At 37.1% G+C, this 24,009-nt stretch overlaps 1 protein-coding gene across 4 annotated transcripts in view; it reads right to left on the bottom strand.

Annotated features, from left to right (window-relative positions):
• Positions 1–24,009, bottom strand: part of LOC119079828 (protein ECT2) — a 62,748-nt gene that overhangs the window by 17,404 nt on the left and 21,335 nt on the right. For 3 of the 4 annotated variants that reach the window (XM_037187892.1, XM_037187894.1, XM_037187895.1), the window contains exons 2-6: positions 7,086–7,290; positions 6,908–6,976; positions 1,247–1,379; positions 1,036–1,178; positions 718–967 (exon numbers count right to left, since the gene is read on the bottom strand). In XM_037187892.1, the coding sequence (XP_037043787.1) occupies positions 718–967; positions 1,036–1,178; positions 1,247–1,379; positions 6,908–6,976; positions 7,086–7,290 (800 nt within the window). The remainder of the gene's footprint in view (positions 1–717; positions 968–1,035; positions 1,179–1,246; positions 1,380–6,907; positions 6,977–7,085; positions 7,291–24,009) is intronic. The other variant, XM_037187893.1, reaches the window with a different exon arrangement.

Genomic DNA, 24,009 nt, shown 5'->3' on the forward strand with positions numbered 1-24,009 from the left:
TAACCAAATGAAGTAGAAGATTCGAAATCAAACTCTTGAAAACAATAGATCAAATGAAGTAATAGATCCGATAGTAAGACTGTTGATGTGCTTGCCGTCAGTGAAAGGCTAAACCGAAGAACGATTGAGTCATGAAGGTCATCAAAGTACTCACACTGATGACTGTCAGAGTCTGATATTGCGTAAACTTAGTGTTGCATTGTCTCTACAATTAGTTCAGATTCGAGCCCAGGCATTTTTTACTTGCAATCAGTCAATATTGACTAATCAGTAGACTGACATATTACTTCTGATGTTTGAATGTTCTACTCTCTTCACCCATCTGATGTTTACGACTAGAACCTTAGACTGTAAAAGTGAAAAGGCATTTATGAAAGTTGGTGAAAACTTTTCAAGATTTCCATATGATCAACGGATAATCGAGAGTCCACTTCTGATTGCGGGGTCTAGGACATTTACGACGCAATGACTAGTTGATGCATCTTTGCAAAATAATGATTTTTTAAACAAAAAGTATTGAACAGCTCCAATGCAATGCGAGTGAAATGAATTTTATTATTGACTTTTCAACACAAAATTTTTCAATTCCAAGAAAAACTAAAAAAAAGGTTTTGATTAAAGAAGCAACATCAATTTAACCTAAATCTATTCAACGAAAATACCGGATGGATAAGCCCATGAAATGTGTATTATGCGTTTCAATTTCAAATCACTTACCACATGTGTGCATTCCGGATCGTCGATGGTCGCATGAACACCGCCGTTCCGATTTAACACATCAATCATGTGATCATGTTCCTCCGTGGCGAATCCTAAGAAGCAAATTTTGTGTCCTTCAAATGCTTTCAGTTTATGGGGTCTAGTGAAGTCGGCATTTATCGGCGAGAACCTATTAACGTCACGTTGTTCCCAGGCCTCGTTAACCCAGTCTGGCTTTATCACAGCTAAACCAAATGCAATAGCATATCTATGTGAAACGGATTGATTGAATGTCGTGTCACAATTATTATAGACGTAACGCAATGATTGACTCACTTGTATTTGTTAATTTTTCGTCGTTCATCGTCTTCACGCGTCAATCTTGGTATTTTCTCGCAAATCAAATGCGTTACTTTAGAGTTCATGATGTTGTCACGAACGGAACCGCCCATCCAATGGATCTGATTGAGTAACTGTATCTGATAAAAAGAGGGAAAAGTTCAATTTAACTTGTTTACTAGATTGTAGGACAAGCACCGAAACGTACCAATTGATCCTTTTTCCGCAGTCCTGCGAAACACGCTACCACCCCTTGCATCGAATAATTGTAGATGGGGTGATTGCCATGTGGAATAAGGCCATCCTTTGTTGCATGTTGTAATGCAATTGGGCTTAGAATTCTATAAGAATGTGAAAGAATGATTATACATTGACCCAGAGCAGTGCTTCGTTAGATGAAAGAAAAAACGAACACAAGTGAACAAAACAAAAATTATTAAAACACTGATCGAAGGACATGACATCCGTAGTGGATATTATAAGAGTATGTCTTAGTAAGTAGACTTTCTTGATTAGAATCGTTAACGATAACTTATGACATAAGTCTTATGGTCTGCAAACCATGGAGACCATGATCATGAAATGTATTGCAATTGCTTTACACGAATGTTTTCCCCATGATCTTCATCTTTCATTTAATGATAAAATTCTTCCTAACGATCGCTTAACGCAGTTAAACAAAGAATTTTCCAACCTAAATTATTACATTACCACCAACACCACCATCAACATCAACATCACCACCAGCACCAACATCACCACCATCACCAACATCACCACCAGCACCAACATCACCACCAGCACCAACATCACCCCCAGCACCAACATCACCACCAGCACCACCACCACCACCACAAATCTATCTAAGCCTTAGATCATTTACAAGAGATTTAACACTTTTGCTGATGTCTAACGTTTCAGTGTTTTCAGACATTCACCTCACGACGCACGACTATTTACGCATTCGTAGAGGCATGAGAATTTCGAGCATCGGATATGAACATCTACTCTAGGTGGTTACAGATCCACTATAATGAGCTACAACGCAAAAGAACAGATATCTAATCTTTCAGAAACGACAAATAAATAATCTTTTACTTCTTTCGTTTGAAGTATCGCCGAGTGTTTGATAAAAATTATTTTACAGTGTACCGCTAGAGTGGATTGGTGTGAGGGAATAGTATTAAACAAAACAAGGGATAAAAAGACGAAAAGCTGAGTTTAAGCCACTTTCGACACTAGTGATGGAAAATTCTCTTTCGCTTCATGTGCACCAACACACTCTCGCTAATTACAGTAAATTATGTTTCAACATAGACCAACACATACGCGGTGTGTACTTCCCTCATGCTGCGCACTCGGAATACGTACACACCTTGGTATATATTGAAATATACTATTACGTCACTGGCACTAATAATCAATTTACTATTGTAACACCACATGAACTACAACTTCCTTACAACTTACTCCGAGGTGAGATTTACAAATGCAAGTCGCCCACATTCTCAACAAAAATTCGAATCGTACAAGAGATTTAGTCTAAAAACAGTTTGCTAATTTCATCTGTTAGAGACATACCACATGGTAGCATGTTTAGTGTTCAAACTGTCGGACAAAATTCGTTGAGGTAGGTAATAATGTGCTCGAGATGAAAAAGAGGTAAAATAAATAAATGAAATGCTCAGACTTAGAATTTGATTGTTTGCTTGAACACCAGTTCGTGTATGCACAAAAATATTAATGACAATGACGAGGTGTCGACGGTCTCATTTTTCCCATAAATTAATTTACTCTTTGCTCCATTGTGTACAACGTAATACGTTTCCGCATTTAACGCGTGTATTATTACGGAATTGAAATGGATATAACAACAATGCCGATTTTTTTATGGTTGTTGTATGTATCAACAACATTCTTCAATTCATGAATGAAAACGTTACACCGCAAAGTGATTTCATTCTCAAACGATTCTCTTCAATAAAAATTGTTTTGATTTCTTTTCTGCAATTCTTTTGAAAAATATTTGAAAGGAGAAAATATTGTACACAAAACGATAGAACAGATCGTTTGAAGTTTTCCGGGTGGTCTTGGGATTTTATCGGCCCGATCGGATGGATTTAGAATGGATGTGGTGTGTTTCGACCGCATTTTTGATAAAGTTCAGACATGGATTGAGTAAAGTGAGCGATCGACCGTCAAGTAGCCAGTCCGGCTACTGATAAAGTTTACGCGAAGCATGTCGACGCGGGTGACATAAGTATCTTAAAAACGGATCCAAACGCTCTCATTTTCATATTATTTTGACATGAATAGTGAATGCGTTCAAGATAAGTCGACCGATTTTTAAGAATAGGTCATGACTAGTATGTACATTCATTGAACACTGATACGCTAATAGAGCTGCACATTTAAGCTGTCCCAGTTGCTAAGAGTTGTAAGCCTTCGGACGGTTTAGGCCTGAGAGACTAATGAAGATGAAGAAGACCGATCAACAAATCCCATTCTGATCTTAGGCGGATTCAAATTATAATCGGGACACATTTTTCAAACCACACGATCCGTTAACCTCTATATTGTAATACACAACAAAGTGCTTGATCTGCAACCGCACCAACATTAAAGAATGGAAATGTATCAAAACATTTTCAAATTTTGTATTTACGCGGTTGATTGACAACGCTTTATATATATTATGCTATATGGATATGCTGGTAACGCTTTTACGCTGATTTTGAATTACCCTTTTTTTTGTCGAAGTGTTGGACGGTATTGAGTGAGTACATAAGACGCGGGCTAAAAATAACAAAAATTTTAACCAAAAATATATCTTCCGAGACGTATAAACTTAACTATACACAATCATACTTAAATATAAATCAAATCATTGTGAAGATCACCGGTTGTTGATGATATTTGAAGCATTTTTATGATTGGTTATATAGCGATGACTTAATAGTATAAATAGTAAGGTAACATTTAGCACTTTAATCTTAATTCGGCTGGTGGTGGTGATGATTTGATGATTCATTCGAAATGAGGCAGAACGAACGAATGGAGAGAGACTAGCAATTTCGATTGTTATATTGCCATAAAGTCAAAATCGTCTGTCAAGAGGCAGCAGATCTTTTGACAATTTTGATAATTATCGATTTGACGAAAAACGAATTGTTAATGTTATGCGAGACCATTGGCTATTTTTGGAATTAAATTCCTAAAAATTCTTGATATTTCAAATTTTTACATTTTTTTAAGAATTTAATTCCAAAAATAGCCTAAGCGCTACACTTGTTTTTCTCAGTACATTTCTATATCTATTCTCTATGATCCACACTAGGTCAGGACCTATTTGGAAATTTTAATTCCGAAAAATTGTGAAAAATGTTTTCTGAATTTTTGGGAACTTTTTTCTCGAATTTTTCAAAATAAAAATTTCTAAAAATTGGTCCTGGATGAAGCTCTGTTCTGTAGTGAGTCCCATTCAAAATCAAGTGTTAGCTAAAGATTCGTTGATTGATGGATCTTATTTTACTCCAAACTCCAACTACCAACTGATCCTCAAAACGACATACGTTATGTAACAAGCATCAAAGATCGAGCCAACTCGGTGCTATATAGGTGTGCGTTACATGCGTACGTAGATAACGTTGACACTGTGCCTTTCGATTGTTTTACTACACATAAGTCGTCTTAAGCATAAGTGATTAAGGATCAACTGGTAAATTCAGGTGAAGCTTAAAACTGCACAGATTTATGTATTTGACGCTAAATTGTGCCTATGATCGTTTTACTTCCTCTTAAGCCATTTGCTTATTTATCAGATTCGGTGCTTAGAGATCCTCAAGTTGGCTTTTTAACACCAGAAAGATTTTCCTTTCGATCTATATATAAGATTTGATTCTCTGTTCTAACATATCTGACCTGGAAGGTGGCCCAGAAATAATATCTTTCGAGTGAAATGATTTTTAGATGTGGATTACGGCGAATTTCATGACCTGTCCCGTTCGTTTCTAAATCTATAGGACTTTTCTTAGAGCAACATTCATGCAACTTTATTTCATCTTAGATTCTTCTGAATTGGGTCCAGTAGTAGAATTCAGAGGAATCTAAGATGCTATCAGAAAAGTCTAAAAGTATTTTTTTGAAAATTCGTATGCAGAAATCGGGCGAATAGGGCCGAGTAGCCTTGCACTCACGGTCCACTCACCCGATTTAAAAAAAAAAAAAAACTTTCCTTGACAATACCTATCATTTGCCGTGTTATTTACGTTTCCATCGTTTATTTTGCCATAGATATCCCCAAAAGACCTTAAAACACTTATGCGGCCCTAACTCACGAAGGGCCGACCCGAATATGCCCATCTTCGAACTTAGCCTCACTATTTCGACTATCTTTCAGGGAAAAAAAAAATTGAAATCGGATTTTGTTTACTGTGACGGGCAGACAAAATTTTTATTTCGGATTCGTCATCTATGAACATTGAACATAGGCAAACACTTTGCCCTTACCGTCTGCTTCGAATTCCATCAATTACACACGGCATCGTAATCCTATTCCACTTAAAAAATTTCGTCATAAGACGGCTCAGTGAAGGATTTTTATTGATTGAAAAACGAGAGAGATGAATTTCAACCAATAGAAATTCTTCTCTGTGCTCTCTTAAGGGGAATATTTTTGAGTGCAAACCAGACTTAATAAGTCAAAAATATTTTTTCAATAGATTTTTATACTCAAAACCTCCCTTGCCATGTCCCCATCTATTTCAAATTTATGACATTCAAATCAATTATTATCCATAAAAATAGATGTCGATATGTAACAATACGTGATACTTTGGCTCCTTCATACATCAGTGAATCCTCTAAGAAAGCAGGGTCTATTGCAGATAAAGCGGAGAGATTTAAGCATAATCATTATATACGTCTTAAAGAAAACTATTTATTTACCCCCCTTGCCTTTGAATCATTAGGTTGCATGGGTCCAGAAACAAGGAAATTTATTGACAAGTTGGGATCGTTGATGAAGAGAGCATCAGGGGAGCCACGTTCCAAAGATTATCTGTTGCAGAAAATTTCTATTGCTATACAAAGAGGCAATGCGGCATGTATTCTTGGAACTTTAGGAAGTAATAGAGCGGATGATTTATTGTAATATTTGTTGATTGAAAAGATCGTTTTTTTATTGACTGCGCCGTATGCGAGCAGTCTTTTTTTTCGCTTTGAATAAATAAATAGATGTCGAATATGGAGAGCATGCGTAGGGGTTTGTGTCCAAATATTGATGCTATAATAGATTTGGTCTTTCGGTCTTTCCACACGTAGCAAGTAAATTGAAATGGAACAATTGAATAACTTTACTAAGAACTAATTTTGTTTCTACTTTTGTATACAACAAAAAAAATGATTTTTTTTTGATGATTTTCCACAAATAGAAAACGTGATGATTCACAACGCCATCGTTATGTATACACGATTTTCCTGTATAATTTATTGTCATTGACCAGTCACAAAAATATACAAAAATTTCTATTTCAAATCTATGCTATAAATTTTTTTATGTTTTATAGATCAACGGACGTGTGTTACATTATTATACACAACCATTGTTGATGGTGTTGGTTGTATGTTCATCGGAATTGAAGAAGACGAAAAAAAAAATTGATGAAAGAATTGTACGTAGTGGAAAAGGAAAAATGTTAAGGTTGAGTTATAAATATTTAAGAAAGAAAAAAAAAATTGTCGACACACGCCACACAACCTAAAATACACCGGTAAACAAATTCACATTCAATGAACTCGTTAAGCGACCGTTTCCCAAATAAACTTCCCATTAAAAATGTACGCAAAAAAATAACAAATTTTGAATTACCTTCCGAAATCGATTTCCCTTTCCTCGCCGTGGAGTCTCTTTCGGAGATCCTTTTCAAGCTTTCTACCACTAAATGATTGGATGCGTAAAAAAAAAATTGTGACAAATTTAGTTAAAACACAACACAAAATGACAGAGCGCTGAAAGCTTTCCAAATAAAAAACAAAAACACACTCACTCATGGATACTCTTCTGAAGGTCCTCGAACACTGGTCCGCTAAAGTCACGGATAATGAAATACGTTATCCACTCTCGTTCGGACAATTTTTCGATACCAGTGTCGGATGTTTCAACTGGTACACCAAAGGTTTCAGCTAATTCTTTGGTCGCGGAATCATTGGCCACTGCACCGACCAAACATATTCGCTTTTTTGACGCTATATCTGGAAAATAAAAAGAGGACAAAATTAGTCAACGTCGTTGAAGGTGGTCAGTCTGTTATCTTTGGAATCAAAAGCTTCATGTCAATATACTCATGCGGCAGTATTTTCGTGAATTTCGAGGAATTCTTGAAATTCCTAATCCGATTTTCAAGTATCACTTTCACGAGAAATAGGTCCCTCTAGTAATAAAATGTGTGAACAACAAAGTAATCGTTACAGAATAGTCACAAACAAAGCTCGGAACAGGCCAGGTTTACCTGAATTTTACCTGAAACATAGAAATTTAGGCCAACCTGTCAGGTCAAGTTTCAGGTCGACCTGAAATTGTTTTCAGTTTGTCTGAAAATTTCTACAAATTTCATTCAGTTTCAGGTCTGGTCAGGTTTCCTCATAAAAAGTACCTGAAATTTCGCTCCCATAGTCTTTTGACCGCGGTCCCATTCCAAGCTTTAGTCACAGAACAGTAAAGGACACAAACCTTGCAAGAGATAACTTAAGGATAAATCTGTCCCAACCGTCCTGAAACAGCAATGGGTCTACATGTACACTGTACAGTATTGTACAGAGCTGATGCCAGAGTTTGTAAAGGCAATCGAAATTGTCTTGTCACTGTAATTTCAACAGTTTTGGCTTACAGATGTGTCTAATTCGGGAAACGATTTGAGATCTAAGACTATGTTAAGCTCAACGACTTCAACTTCACATGAAAGACATGTAAAGACATAATAATCGTAATCTTTGGTGGACAGTATCTCCCAACCATGTTACTGACAAAATAGATATAAATCCATCGATCGACGTGTAATTATCACATTGGTCATCTAAATTCCAGGCAATTCAATAAACGTTCTGACTAACTGCCCGTGCCGTTTATCGTTTTCCAACTTGACCACTTACCCAAACAATTATCAAAAATCTACATTGCATCTGGCCGACCGGCACGGATCAAATAAATTTCATTTCACTTAATGAGTCGAAATTAATTTTCGCCAAGCAAATCGTAACATCAGTGTTGACGCTTTAACAGCAAAATAAATAAGATAAAACATTAGACAATCAGGCAAAACAATCCACCACGCATTGTGGGTGAAAATGGATACAGTTCCGAACCAACTGTGATGTACCCGGAAATAAGTAGATACTCGTGTTGCGTGTGCGTGTGGAACCCATCAGGGTCATTGGTCGCCAAACGGACAATTTGTTAATATGACGGAAAATGAGTGGCCCCAGCCGAACTTTTGATACAAAACAAATGTTAAAAGCAAATCAATTTTATGAACCATGCAAAATGTTCAAAAATAAATTTCGGATTTTTTTTTCTTGTTGTTTCACGTAGGTTCAGTGCAGAATTAGAACGAATTTATTAGCACACAGAATAGCAGAAAAAAAAACTATTTAAAAATCTATCTCTCAGCGAAAATAATTCATTCATTCATAATACGTTTTTGCTTAAATTGTTGTTTTGTTTCAGAACCGTATTGTATTTATATACTCAACTAATATATATACCATACATACGTAATAGAGGTATCGGTCCATAACTACACAAAAGACGCGGGATGCTAATTTCGAACACTTAACTTGACGTAGTTAAGTTCAGTTTAAAACATGATCATCTTTCATCAAACATAATCTATCTGTGAAGACAAAAAAAAAAACACACCAACATTTCACAGCCACCCAACAGTTAGAAGTAAGTAAGTCACCTATCCGAACATCAACAGCAAAAACGTATAACCATTTTCATTTTCGTCGTTTCGTATAAGTATACACTTAGCGCATTGTACGACTGTAAATGCGATGATTTTATTTAAAAATAAAATGAAAATGTATAAAACACAGACACAGCTTTAATATCCTTTTAATGATCACACACTCTTCAGTTTGGGTTTATTAGCAACAAATGCAAGGAATTTGCGTTGGAAATGTTTTTCTGACAATTTTCTTGTGAAAAAATTGTGCAAAGATGAAACAATCGCGTCTTCAAGAGAAAGAAAAAAAAACAAGCCAGTCGTTGTTCGACAAGAACCCATGCAATTTTTTTCGTTTTTCATGTATGTGGGTATGAAAATCGCTGAGTTATTTCAACAATTTCCGTAGATGTTCACTGTCGTCATGAGTTTTATTCTTCGAAATACAAGATAAGATCAGAATTTCGCTTGAATCTTTTATTGTTTCACGAACGGCTGTCGACCGGTTTCCAACGGTAACAAAACCAACTAATTCTTTGATATAAAATTGATATTGTCTCAATTTGAGGTGCAAGTGACAGTTTTCTCAACACTGACGAAAAGTGAAACTTTCGCTGACTATATTGAGTAAAATGTTGCATGCGACGCTGATACGTTTTGTTCCGAGTGATGAGAATGATGAAAAGTTGAATTTCTTACTAGTCGTAAGCTTGTCCTAACGAGGTGTAGCTGAGTAGGACCAGCCTACGACATGTACCGAAAATTCAGCTTTCATCACGAGTCACACACAAATGACGATTTTTGAAAACTGAAAACTGAAATGAGATGAAACCACAACAACATTCATAAAGAAATCACTTTACAGCCATTTCAGTAACAAAGCAACAACAAATAATAGGAAAATCCATTTTCGGCCGAGAAAGTACCCCTCTCTGAGATGTACAGAAAAATCAATCTTTTCGATCATAGTTTGGGTGTCGAAATCCGTCGAATTTCAGTCTTTAAGCGCAAAAATGGTTTCTTAGGCCTCTAATTCACAATCTGCACATCTACTGTCTAAAAACGCATTTTACACTCGGTTGTAAAAGAGTTACTCGGTTTCGCCTCGGTTTGACAATTTGCACAGCTATTGCGCAAAATTGCCATTTCGGCACGTGTTTTGAAAATAGCTATTTGCACTTTAAACCTGCGTACAATAATCTTCCTCATTACGGTATCACAGAATTGAATGTGCGCTAGTTTCTTAAACGCTTTGATCGTAATTTATTGAATAGTTTTCTGGCCATTGCTTTCGTATGCGATAAGCTTATGCTTGGTGAATAACATTTGTAAGTAAATTTGGGAATGTCGAAAATTACTATTTGTAATCGTTGTAGTTGAACTTGAAGAGGCAGGTCAAAACGATATCTCATCTTAACTAATTTGGTAACTATCTTTGATTTAGACCTGTGCGTCGTAAGGTTGTCGGCAGAGCTGCCTTTTTCATATGGGAAAAATGAGCAAATGCCAGTGGCACCCGAAGTGGAGCAGAAGAAAATGGCGCTTGATGTCATTAAAAAAATTTTAGCTTTACTAAATTGACGCCTATTTTTCCAATTGCCCGATGGTGCCCAAAAGCTAAAAGCGACACTGGTTGTCGGTGGGCAAAATCAAAAACTTTATGTCGCAAACGAAGCAAGGTCCATCATAGCAATGAAAGTGTAAAACAGGTATGGTCTATTGTCCGCTCGGAGGACATAAAAATTTGATTTTCGTACTTAAACGCACTCATTTTCATATTATTTTGACATAAAATGTGTGTGCGTTTAAGACGAATTTGTCGATCGCCCATACCTGTTCTAGACTTTCATTGCATCATAGGGAACTTTATTTACTGAAATTATTGAAAACTGCTTGAATGCTTGAGAGAGACAACTTTCTAATTCATAAATCTGAAGCACACTCAGATTTCAGTACATTTCGTTTTATTTATGAGTGAAAGACGATGGAAATCAAATTAGCGACTGACGGCGGAATATTGCTTAGTAGCTGCAGAGTCTACTCTACCAAAAAAACACCCAAAGTTCGAAAAGTTGAGGACGTTGAACAAAACATGAATGCTCAGGCTTAACATTTTTAGCCCCGTACGAAGTACGAAGGGGCTTATAGGATTACGATGCCGTGTGTAATTGATGGAATTCGAAGCAGACGGTAAGGGCAAAGTGTTTGCCTATGTTCATAGATGACGAATCCGCAATAAAAATTTGGGCCGTCTGTCCGTCTGTCCGTCCGTCCGTCTGTCCGTCTGTCCGTCTGTCCGTCTGTCCGTCTGTCTGTCTGTCCGTCTGTCCGTCTGTCCGTCTGTCCGTCACGTCGATATCTTGAGTAAATCAAATCCGATTTCAAAATTTTTTTTTTCCCTGAAAGATAGTCAAAATAGTGAGGCTAAGTTCGAAGATGGGCATATTCGGGTCGGCCCTTCGTGAGTTAGGGCCACCTAAGTGATTTAAGGTCTTTTGGTGATATTTATGGCAAAATAAACGATGGAAATGTAAATGACACGGCAAATGAAAGGTATTGTCAATACCAATCCAGGAAAAAAAAGTTTTTTAAAATCGGGTGAGTGGACCGTGAGTTAGGGCCTTAGAAGTGAAAAGCTACTAGGGCCCTATGTGTATTTTACATAGAACTCAAGTAAATTTCATTCGTTTTTCGTAATTTTTGTGTCATTTGGAAGGTAATCAAAAGCCGAATAGAATGTTGTTGAAAAAAAATTAAATTTGGGTCCTCGGACTAAGGCCGCTACTAGGGCCCTATGTGTATTTTACATTGAACTCGAGTAAATTTCATTCGTTTTTCGTAATTTTTGTGTCATTTGGAAGGTAATCAAAGGCCAAATAGAATGTTGTTGAAAAAAAAATTAAATTTGGGTCCTCGGACAAAGGCCGCTACTAGGGCCCTATGTGTATTTTACATAGAACTCAAGTAAATTTCATTCGTTTTTCGTAATTTTTGTGTCATTTGGAAGGTTATCAAAAGCCGAATAGAATGTTGTTGAAAAAAAAATTAAATTTGGGTCCTTGGACTAAGGCCACTACTAGGGCCCTATGTGTATTTTACATAGAACTCAAGTAAATTTCATTCGTTTTTCGTAATTTTTGTGTCATTTGGAAGGTAATCAAAAGCCGAATAGAATGTTGTTGAAAAAAAAAAAAATTTGGGTCCTCGGACTAAGGCCGCTACTAGGGCCCTATGCGTATTTTACATATAACTCGAGCAAATTTCATCCGTTTTTCGTAATTTTTGTTTCATTTGGAAGGTAATCAAAGGCCGAATAGAATGTTGTTGAAAAAAAAAATTTGGGTCCTCGGACTAAGGCCGCTACTAGGGCCCTATGTGTATTTTACATAGAACTCGAGCAAATTTCATCCGTTTTCCGTATTTTTTGTTTCATTTGGAGGGTTATCAAAGGCCGAAAAAAATAAATTTGGGTCCTCGGACTAAGGCCGGTACTAGGGCCCTATGTGTATTTATACTCAATAAATTAAAATTTTAGGGCTATTTGAAATTTTTGTTTCATTTGAAAGGAACGTCGTACGGGGCTTCGTAATTGCGCTATGCGCAATTTCTAAGATGTACACATTCCATAATAATTTTACTTTAACTACATTAACCGGCGCAATAGGTTTACGGTCAAAGTAGGGTGACAGACGCAATAGGGTCACGTACGCAATAGATATACGGGTTTGTACGGGGCTCAGTCGCAGCAAACGCTCCGACTGTTCTGATGGCTCGTTTATTAGACAAATAATGATACGGAGATTAAGGCATCGACTTTTTTATAAAAGAACTGAATTCTCGCTAAGTTCATTCAGTACGTAAACCACTGTTGAGGCTTACAGTCCTGTTTTCATCAATTAAACAAGTGGAAAGTGTTCAAAAATTCAATTTCACAAAGGTTGAATAGATCATTGAAAATGGGAGAGCAAAGAATTACCGTTGTGATTGAGAATCGTCTAATAATAATCAAGTTTGATATCAATGGCAAACTGGGCGAGTTACGAAAATTTTTGATCGATCAGAAGTACATTTTAATCGACGCCGAAGGGGACACTTGGCGTTTCGCAAGAGTGAAGGATGGTAAAGTGACCAAAACAGTTGATACAGATGACGAAAAATATATTCCAGTTAGCGAATACATCTACGACACAGACAAAATACTTGTGGGCAATCTGAAGAGACAGCTCGATGTGTTCGCTGACACCGTTCACGAATTTTTCCGGTTTGATGTCAGCGGATGAAGGGACGAGAAACGCTATCGAAGTAGTTTCGTTTAGGGACTTAGGCATTCCCACCCAAGAAGCAGTCGGATATCGTCGCGTAACCGTTAAGGCTTGGAGATATATTTCATTTAAAGACAGTTCTGACGATAAAAAACGTATAATCGACGATAATGCGCCGAAAAAGTTGTCGATGGCTTTAAAGAGTGGTGGCATTGATGTTATTTCGGGTGATGATATAGAGGGAGGTGGATTCAAAGAAGGAGATGACACAGAGAATTTTATCGGTGGTGGTTACATATATGATGTTGTGGATGACCCCAATGAGATTTTGGGTATATTTGAGATTGATTTCTTTGTATTTAAAACGGCGGAAGATGCACAAAATATGGTTGAGTCGAGAATTAATCCGATATTCGACTAAAGATACAGTCCGTTACGAACGATGGAATATCAAATGGGTCTTGTAATACGTTTGAACGAATTGATATACTTGTAGATTCGATCAATAAAAGCGTCGCATTGAGACATGAGCACAAAGATTAACTGGCAAGAACTGATTTTTTGGTAGAAGTTGACTCTTTTCCGTCTTTTTCTCTATCAATGATACTTTCTGCCATGGTGATATCTTCCGGTTAAATTGCCCCATAGTTCAGCTGATCTAACTACTCCTGGAGGCGACTGCATAACATACGATTTGGATTCGGAATGGTATAGGGTGTGGGTGTAATAAGCTTACGTTTTTTTCCCGCAAAATTATCAACATTTTAGAGAATTAAAATTTAATTCTTCCCACTTCAATAACTTTCTAAATACGCAGGATTTTGGTCGGCCAGGAGTGGTAGTAGACCTTTACTTCCACATTATTTCTTATTTCAAATTAATTGTAAAAGAAGTGGAGCTGGCCATGACTCAGTTGATAGGCCATATAACGTAACGATAGACGATCTCTTTAACTTTACGAGGGTAGGACTCAATTGTCAGAACTTTAAAAATTGTTTCTTCAAATGGAGTCGTTCATTTCTCATTAGGGAACAACAGCAACATTTCGACATGAGTTCAAATTTTCTGTGAAGCTTCTGTTTCCAGTTTTACGTCCACTAATAATAATTTTAAGTAAAAACTCTGCCTAATATTACGGCATAAGTTTCAAGCCACGTACGTACGTATGAAGGACTGATTAGCGTAGAGGTCAATTAATGGATAGTGAAGACTCCATGACGTTTAAGATATGAATAGGACTCCGTAGATTAAAAATTTATTTCGATGAATGTTTTCTCTTTACATTTTTTTCATTGATTTTGGAAGAAAAAAAAGGCCGACTGATCCTTCGTGACTGCGATCGACAAATTTAAGTCCAATTTACGCATAAGGTGGAACCACAATCTTGGCAATTTCATATTCATAGTCTTTGACGCTGATGTATTTTTGAAGATCTTTCACATACTGATTGCTGTAGAATTTTCGCAATAATCCCAAACAATCAGTGAGTGTTGCATTTTCCTTATTATTGAGCAACATCAAACTTGGATAAAGTTTTGTATAACCAATCATATCCCAAGTCGTTGCGTCGTCCAGTGACTGAAGCCAGTCATTGAAATTGTCTTTACCAATGATCGATCCACCAAGTTCGAAGAACGATGAATTTCCCTCGCCTCCTGCCAACTGTTTAAATTCCGTATTGAATTTGGTACTAAAATTGGTGCTCTCTGTTTTAGCTTGTTCAAAGCCATCGACTTCTTTGATTTGAGTGGCATAAAGTGCACTGCCTAAGGTAAAATTCAGTGGAACATACCAACCCCATTCATTCAAAACTTCCACCAATGCCTGATACTTGTCAACTTCAGCTTCTTTACCGGCAAGGGCTGCCTTGATCTTTTGAATGAATCCGTAATCGGGAGTAATCTGCTCTGGATCGATGGATAGATAAACTTTGTCGACAACAAGACGTTCTGTGAAGTATCCTAGCACTTTCTTAGACGTAGGCGATTGCTTTTTGGCGTCGTCAAAACTTGCTTGAGCAGTGGCCCATGGTTTTGCCAGTGAAATTGTTGATGAGCTTACTCCGCTGGTTTGCATGGAATGTCCTTCTTCGGAGAATGTCAACAGAGACTCAAAGTCAAAGGCTACTGTTGGCTTCACCTCGGCTGGCAAGTATCCATCAACGAATCTGAATAGTTTGTGGAATTTTCGCACAAATCTCAACCGTCCCGATGTAACACTCTCGACACTCAAACCGTTGAACACATACTCGTTCGAAATTCCATTGCGCACGAACGCCAGTCTGAGGTCATTATCAATTTTTTGAACAACTTTCGTTAACGATTCCATTTCGTTTTCTGGACTTTTAGGAACAAAACAAACTCGATTATGTGAGAGCAAAGATAATTTAAATTCAGTCGACGGACAACTGATCACTGTGGTAAAAGAGCCACTGTTCCTACTTTTTATAGAAAAATTGTCTCTCATTATCTCTGACTAAAAAAACCACAGAGAGACCTCTAAGAAATGGAACCTAAGCTGATTTGTTTTTGTATTTTGTAAACAAAAGTTACTGATAATTCTATCAGTTGTGTGCAACTATGTCTTTGAATGGCATGCAGTTAAACTTCCATCGGAAAATATTTTTTGTTCGACTAGAAAAATGTCAAAGTTGGAGTTGAAGGCAATTGTAGAGTTGGAGTTGAAGACAACGGTAGCTGGAGGCAAAAAAAAAATTCCTTGGGAGATTCGATCAACAACGTCGCAAGTAACATCTGAAAACACATTCGCTTTTCATAGTGTAATAACGGCTCGAGAAGTCTGTGACCAGAACGTAACTCGGCATCGATTTTATTCATCAGCACAAAGGAAACACCAACGACATATCTCCCAATTTTAGATGTAGAAATTCCAATAACCAAATTGAGGTTCGTCGTTCGTGATGTTTCTTGGTGGAAGAAATTGATTTTTTTTTTGTGTGGGTAGGTTCGTTAGTATCCCGTAATTTAATTTCAAATTGAAATATACAAAGTTCATGTGCGTTTTGTTATGTAATTTTTTGATTCCAAAATCTCAAAAAGAAAAGTTCATCTCATTTTGACTTTGTTATCATTTACCAATGATAGAAACAAATATGTGAACGATCATTATTACCGTTCACATTTTTTTTTCTAGCCATCGGTCAAAGATAATGTGCGGTTTACATTATAATAACAACTGTGAGAGGCGGGAAATCGACCGGATAATCACCGAGATTCTAATTAAACTAAATAAATTCGAACGAAAGGGAAAAGTAGATCGATTAAAAGAGAGTTTGTCGCTTAGTTGCCCTGAATATTCTATATTAGTCGCTGTACGACATAGGTTTGTTCCAAATAGCAACACGAAGGACGACGATTTTATCCACAGACATCCACAGAGATGAACATAACCTAAGCGTCAACAAATTTCTTTGCAAATTTTTCGTTAAAATTTTCGTCAACCTGAAAGTTGAGGTTAGGTTGCCTTCTGTGGATGAAATTTGACATTTCGAGATGGTCTTGAAACAAACCTATTGATTAAATTTCCATTTAACACAATAAAAGAGAATGAGAATTAGAAAAATTCATATATTTTACATCGGCAGACATTTAGTTATTTCTCGCTTTAACGGTCTGTACGATGAAGACAATTTTGACAAACTCATCGAAGTTAATCAGAGTGAATTACAAAATGTTCCAAACCAAAGATATTTGATAAACGAATTTTGTCATTAGGACAATCCAATACAATGAACCACAGGCAAAATAAAAATTCTGAGATAAATAATCACTAATGATGGGTCGGTGATGATAGTGTTTAAGGTAGTCTGTCCTACAATGACATTAGCTCTACCAACATTTTTATATATTTTAACAAAAAAAAGTAAAAAAGCAGAATTTCTATCGGAATTTAGGTTTCTACACTCTGATTTGGGCATTTACAGACATTTGATTTTTCCAATTATGATGTTAAACAACTGTTATTGACACTGGCACTGGAAAAACAATAGTTTAAAATCAAATCCAGCATCCACCAGTATTTCAATTTCCCGCGTCGTGCATAACGACGATAAAATCGAATTTAAAAAAAATTAGTGTTTAACAACAAATTATAACTAAACACAGAATCTTGAGGAATTTTGTTTACCACAGAAACTCTGCGTAGCCGTGCACCTAATAAAATGGCGATCTGCGCTACTTCCCAGGGGTGCCGACTTCTAAGGACAAGCGAGGCTCGGGCACCACTACTCGAATGATGAGCACCACTACATCTTTCCAGTTTTACTTGAAAGAGCACCACTACTCCCAGATTCGCTTGTTGTATGAGCACCACTACTCCCAAACACAAGTCGGCGTCCCTGCTACTTCCTCTGTTTATGTACGTACGATACGTACTTTAAGGAAAACTGGCGACTGTTAATAAGACTTTACATCACAAAATATCTGAGGTTGTCGGCGACACCATCTAGGTGTAAGTTCTCTACTTAATAAGCGTAATTTTTCCAGCGTCCAGCGTAAGATTATAATGGCAAAATAGTTCGGAAATTGAGAAATTGGGTATTTTTGTCGTCACAAAAGCTTTTCTTAGTGGAAGCAAATGCTGAAGGTAAGAAAGCACCTACCTAATTATTAGTAATGTTAAACGCCCGATGTATGTCTGTTTATCTATTTCTCTATTAGTCGGTCACAAATTGTGATCATTGTGAGCACATTTCATTGTTGCGCAATCTATGTTTATGAAAAAGTCGTTCACTATCGAATAAAGAGCAAGTCTCACGTCTGTCTGTTTATTGAAATTAATATGGAGATTTAAGCTTGCTACCATGACCTCATGGTACTTTTTGAATTGCTAGGACATTATCTAGATCACTTGTACTATTTTAAAAATTTAACTGTTGTAGCTTCTTAGAACGCATACTGGAGCTACGCGGTGCGTTTAATTAAAAAAAAACTTGTTTTGGAAATAAATGGAATTGAAATTAAAAAAGTCGAGCAGTTTCGATTAGAGACTGATGTGATTACATGTTTGACGGGATTATGTGATGACCAAGAAAATACGGGGGTTATGAAAAAAATACGAATTGATGATGGGACAAGGTGTTTGAAAAGGAAAATGCAGAATGTGAATTAACGTATTCGCCGGATCAGGTTTGGATTGGAGAAAGTGTTCGAAACTTAATTAATAACAAAACGTTAATAGGACGATAGAAATGTAAGAACGACATAAACACAAGGAATTTTGAAAACCGACACATTTTCTGTTTCTGTGTTTTACTTGAGTTTCTGATTTCTCCAAAATGTGTCACTGCTCACGATAGCCCCTTGGGGCTACGAGTACTTCTAGTTCATAAATAAAAATTTCAAATCGATGTCAGTAAATGAAAGGGTGATTTTGTTACATTTTAGGCGAAAAACGACTGAAATCAATTTAGCGACTAGCGGCGGAGTATATTTTAGTGGCTGTCTACTCTGACCAACAAACGAAGGTTCGAAAGGTTGACAACATCAATGCTTATGCTTAGATTAGAACTTTTTTATAGAACATAAACATTGATACGGAGATAAAACACGGCATTATATGAACTGCACTCTGACGGTGTTTATTGAGTACGTAAACCACTCTTGTGTTAACAAGGTTCGCCTCTCTGCTTCCATCAAATTAAACAAGTGAAAATTGTTTGAAAAGTCAATTTCACATAATTGCCAAACGTTGAACAAGTCATCAAAAATGGGAGAGCAAAGAATTATCGCTGTGATTGAAGATCGTGAAATTGTTATCAAGTTTGATATCAATGGCAACCTGAGTGAGTTACGTAAATTTTTGATCGACCAGAAGTACGTTCGAATCGACTCAGAAGGGGACACTTGGCGTTTCGCGAAATTAAAGGATGGTAAAGCGGTTAAAACAGCTGAGTTGGACGACGAAATATATATTCCGGTCAGCGGATACATCTACGACACTGACAAAATATTCATCAGCAATCTCAAGAAATTAATTTCCGTGTTCGCTGACACCGTTCATGAATTTTTCCGGTTCGATGTCAGTAATAATCTCGCTGATTTACGTAAATTTCTGATCGAAAAAAAAAATCATCAAAGCTGATGGGGACGCGAACGTTTGGCGATTCGTATCACCAAGTGCAAAAGATTTGAAAGATGTCACCGAAGCAATTATTGGAATAGACACTGAAGGGCAGGTGGTGGTCAAAAATTTTCTCTACGGCAGCAACAAAGTGCGAATTGCCAATATAAGTCGCAAGAAGAGTCCCGATCTAATCGGTGTTGGTGTGGATTATCTCGCAGATAAAGATATTGAAGTTAGAGTCATGCGAAATGATAGTGTTTCACCGGAAAAGTTCGCGCCAGCACTCATGAAAGATTTAAGGCCGGCCAACAAACATGATGTAATTATGGATTTTGACAAAGTTGTTCTCTGTGAAAAGGGAACCGCAATCGGTATCCGCATCTTCACTAAAACCCATGGAGGATTTGCATACAGTATAAAGGTGCAGGAAGGAAAAGACATTGTCGGAAAGGGATATAGTTCACATACAGGATGGACAACATACGCGTATGAAGGGACGACAAACTCTATTGTAATAGTTTCGAATAAGGATTTGGACATACCATCCCAACAATCAATCGGACATTGCCGTGTAACGGTTAGAGTTTGGAGATATATTTCCTATAAAAGTAGTGAGGACGGTAAAACACATATGATCGACGATAATGCGCCGAAGAAAGTGTCGATGGTTTTAAAGAGTGGTGGTATTGATAGCATAGAGAGAGAAGGAGATGATAAAGATAGTCACTTCAGTGGTGCTTTTATATATGATGTTGTGGATGACCCCAATGAGATTTTGGGTGTATTTGAGATTGATTTTCTTGTATTCAAGAACAGGGAAGATGCACAAAATATGGTTGAATTGAGAAAATAATCGAAAATAAAATATTGAATGAGTCGTACAATAAGTTTAAATGAATCGAAATGCATAAACATTCGGTCAATAAGAGTGTCGCATTGAGAAATAAACACAAAATTAACTGACAGATTACATTTCTTTGTTAGACGTTGCCTTTTTTAATGGTCTCACATAGTTCAGATGATCTTACTACTGGGCTAGTGCTCGGTGCGACTGTATTATCATTTCAGTTTCGAACCACTTTCGACTGCTAAAGAAAATCCAAGGGTCTATGAGTCGGCCTCAGAGTAATATATGAAACAACATCCCGCAATCCCGCTACGTTGTTCTTTGTGCACATAAATGTCGTCTGAATCAACGATTCTTCTTAAGCTTTTGTTCACCTTGCTGTAGAAGATTGGCTATTTGACAAAATCGTGATCTTTGATTTCGAATTCACAATAAGGTTCTGAATGAACAAGTAGAGCGAATTCGAATCAAAAATATCCAGTTTGAGACTATTTTAGGGAATTTTGCTTGTCCGAAAATCTACCAAATTTTCTTCAGCAATTACTTTCAGCAATTGTTGGTCACTTTAAGCAAAGAAAACTCCTTAAAATAGGCCCTGACTGCAAACATTCAAATTTAATTGCCAAAGAAAGCCATCTAAGCAGTAACACGAATGGTAACAGTTGACATATTCGCGAATCTGGCTAGTGATAATTACCAACAAAATTGAGTTAAGACGAATCGACACAACAACGCTAAATTGAAGCCTAAAGTGTTCGAAAAAATGATATATTTTCGCTGATGACTTCGTATCAACGTCCTTTCTGGAAAAAATGGGACCATTGTTTTGTGTCGAAATGTGTTTGGATTGGCACTTGAAGCACAAGACCTAGGTGGACTCACGCGATTTTTAACAGTCGAACGTCGAATCTAGTACTTCAATTTTTTGATAAAAACGATTAACTTTCTGCAATAGAAAGTGGAGCGTCACTTGTTTGCCACAATAACACGTCACAATAAACGTTACGTGCTTATAAGTCCAACTGTTTGCGGTTGGTTAAATTACTCTGAGAGAAACGAGCTGTTAAGCTGTGCAAATTTCTTTTCTGAGAGCAGTTTAGAAACATATTGTGGTTTTACTGTTTTCAGTGAAGATGTCTGTACAGGTTCAAAGAAATCTTCGACAAGAGATCATTTAACCGCCCAAATTTAGGACCATATTATAACGTAGTACTGATCACACTCAACGAATATGGCTCGACCGAGAGGTTAGAGATTGAAAAAAGTTTCTAACGAATTTCTATTTACTGTACCTACCTATTTGTTTACAAGTATCAAAAGCTTTCGTATGCGATAAGTTTAGGTTTCGTTGCATAAAATTTGAATTTCTTTTTTTTTCTTAAATTTGCACGAAATGATGGGTCAAATGGTCATCACATCTTAACTATGTTGGTCATTATCTACGATTTAGACCTGTGCGTCGAAAACAGTTTGAAGTTCTCGGAGGATTAGATCGACAATTTTAGTCCCATACGAAGCAGATAGGTTAACATATCGGAGAATTCCCTAGATATCTATTAGTACAAGGTTAAACGAGCCCACAAAATTGTTCACAAATGCTGGACACTAAGCGCCATAGTCATCACTTTCAATCTTGACAACTCTTTCTTACTACTACTTTTAGACATCATCGATTGATTTATTAGTCTTCTCATTTTTGATGTCACCAGTGCTTTCTTAGTGGAGACAATAACAGAAGGCAAGAATCCCCTCCTTATTGCATCAATCTAAAATGCGCTCAGATGTCAGTACATTTCCTTTGTTATGGTTTTGCTAGAGTACATTTTAGTGGCTGTAGAGTCTACTCTGCCAAAATGAAAGTTCGAAAGGTTGACAACTATAAACATGAATGCTAATGCTTAGATTGGAACTTTTTTTATAGGACATACAGAGATAAAACACGGCATTATAAGAACTGCCACTCTGCCGATGTTAATTCAGTATGTAAACCACTGTTGTGTTACAAGGTTTGCAGTTCTGTTTCTATCAAATTTACAAGTGAAAACTGCTTGAAAAGTCAATTTCACATAGTTGCTGAACGTTGAACAAGCCATCAAAAATGGGAGAGCAAAGAATTTTCGCTGTGATTGAGGATCGTAAAATAATAATCAAGTTCGATATCACTGCCAAGCTGGGCGAGCTACGAAAATTTTTAATCGACCAGAAGTACATTTTAATCGACGCTGAGGGAGACACCTGGCGTTTCGCAAAAGTAGAGGATGGTAAAGTGACTGACGCTGCTCACCCGGCCGAGGAAAAATACATTCCGGTCAGTGAATACATCTACGACACTGACAAAATATTCATCAGCAATCTCAAGAAATCAATTTGCGTGTTCGCTGACACCGTTCATGAATTTTTCCGGTTCGATGTCAGTAACAATCTCGGTGATTTACGTAAATTTTTGACCGAAAAGAAATTTATCAAAGCTGATGAGAAAACGATCGGTTGGCGATTCGTATCACCGGCTGGAGTAGATTTGGAAGATGTGACTGAAGCAATAATTGGAAAAGAAACTGAAGGGCATCTGCAGGTCGAACAGTTTCTCTACGGCAGCAACAAAGTGCGAATGGTCAATATTAACCGCCAGAAGAATTTCGACTTAGTTGGTGTTGGTGTGGATTATCTCTCAGATAGAGATATTGAAGTCAGAGTCATACGGAATGATAGTGCAACACCAGATAAACTTGCACCAATCATGATGAAAAATGTAAGGCCAGCCGGCAAACATGGTGTAAAGGCGGATTTTGTCAATGTAGTCCTATGTGAAAAGGAAACAGCAATCGGTATCCGAATTTCCACTAAAACCCATGGAGGATTTGTATTCAGTATAACAGTGCAGGAGGGAAAGGACATCATCTCAAAGTCATACATTCCATTTACAGGATGGACAAGGTATACGTTTGAAGATACGAGTAAGGCTATTGAGGTAGTCTCGTATAAGAACTTGGACATTCCATCCGAACAAGCAATCGGATATCGTCGCGTAACCGTTAAAGTTTGGAGATATATTTCCTATAAAAGCGACGACGGGAAAAAGTATATAGTCGACGATAATGCACCGAAGCGGAAGGGTTACAGTGGTGGTATTGACGTTGTTCCGGGTGATGGTATAGAGGGAGGTGGATTTGTAGAAGGAGATGACACAGATAGTCATATCGGTAGTGGTTATATTTATGATATGGTGGAAGACCCCAATGAGATTTTGGGTGAAATTGAGATTGATTTTCTTGTATTTAAAACGAAGGAAGACGCACAAAATATGGTTGAATCGAGGATTGATCCAATCTTCGACTAAGGCAGTGTCACACAATCAGTTGCAATTACTTTAAATGAATGGACATGCTTGAAATATCGATCAATAAAAGTGAAACATTAAGAAGTAAACACACAATTAACTCGCATAAACATACGATTTGTATAACCTAGCACAATTTCAATCACGAAATTCATTCATCAACGACTTTTGTTTAGTAGCGAAACCATTGGATTGTCACACAATCAGTTCCATTACTCTCTCTAGTACCCAAATATCATATGCACCGAAGACCTTCTTTCACTTTCTTCAAGCTGTTGTTCACCTTGACCTACGAATCTCTTAGCAGTTTGGTTTCCGTTTTATTTTGTGACCCCAAATCCCCCAAATCGACCATCTCTCAAGTGCGACATCTACATTCGAATAGCCTAAATACCTTCCACTCCAAAAAAAATGAAACAGGCCCATTGGCGGCTTAGGTGCCAAGGAAAGATTCTTATCCGTTCTGTCCTATCCTAACATTAGACGAGACCTTTCCTC

This window comes from Bradysia coprophila, unplaced genomic scaffold (genome assembly GCF_014529535.1).
Source record: "Bradysia coprophila strain Holo2 unplaced genomic scaffold, BU_Bcop_v1 contig_339, whole genome shotgun sequence".
NCBI lineage: Eukaryota > Metazoa > Arthropoda > Insecta > Diptera > Sciaridae > Bradysia > Bradysia coprophila.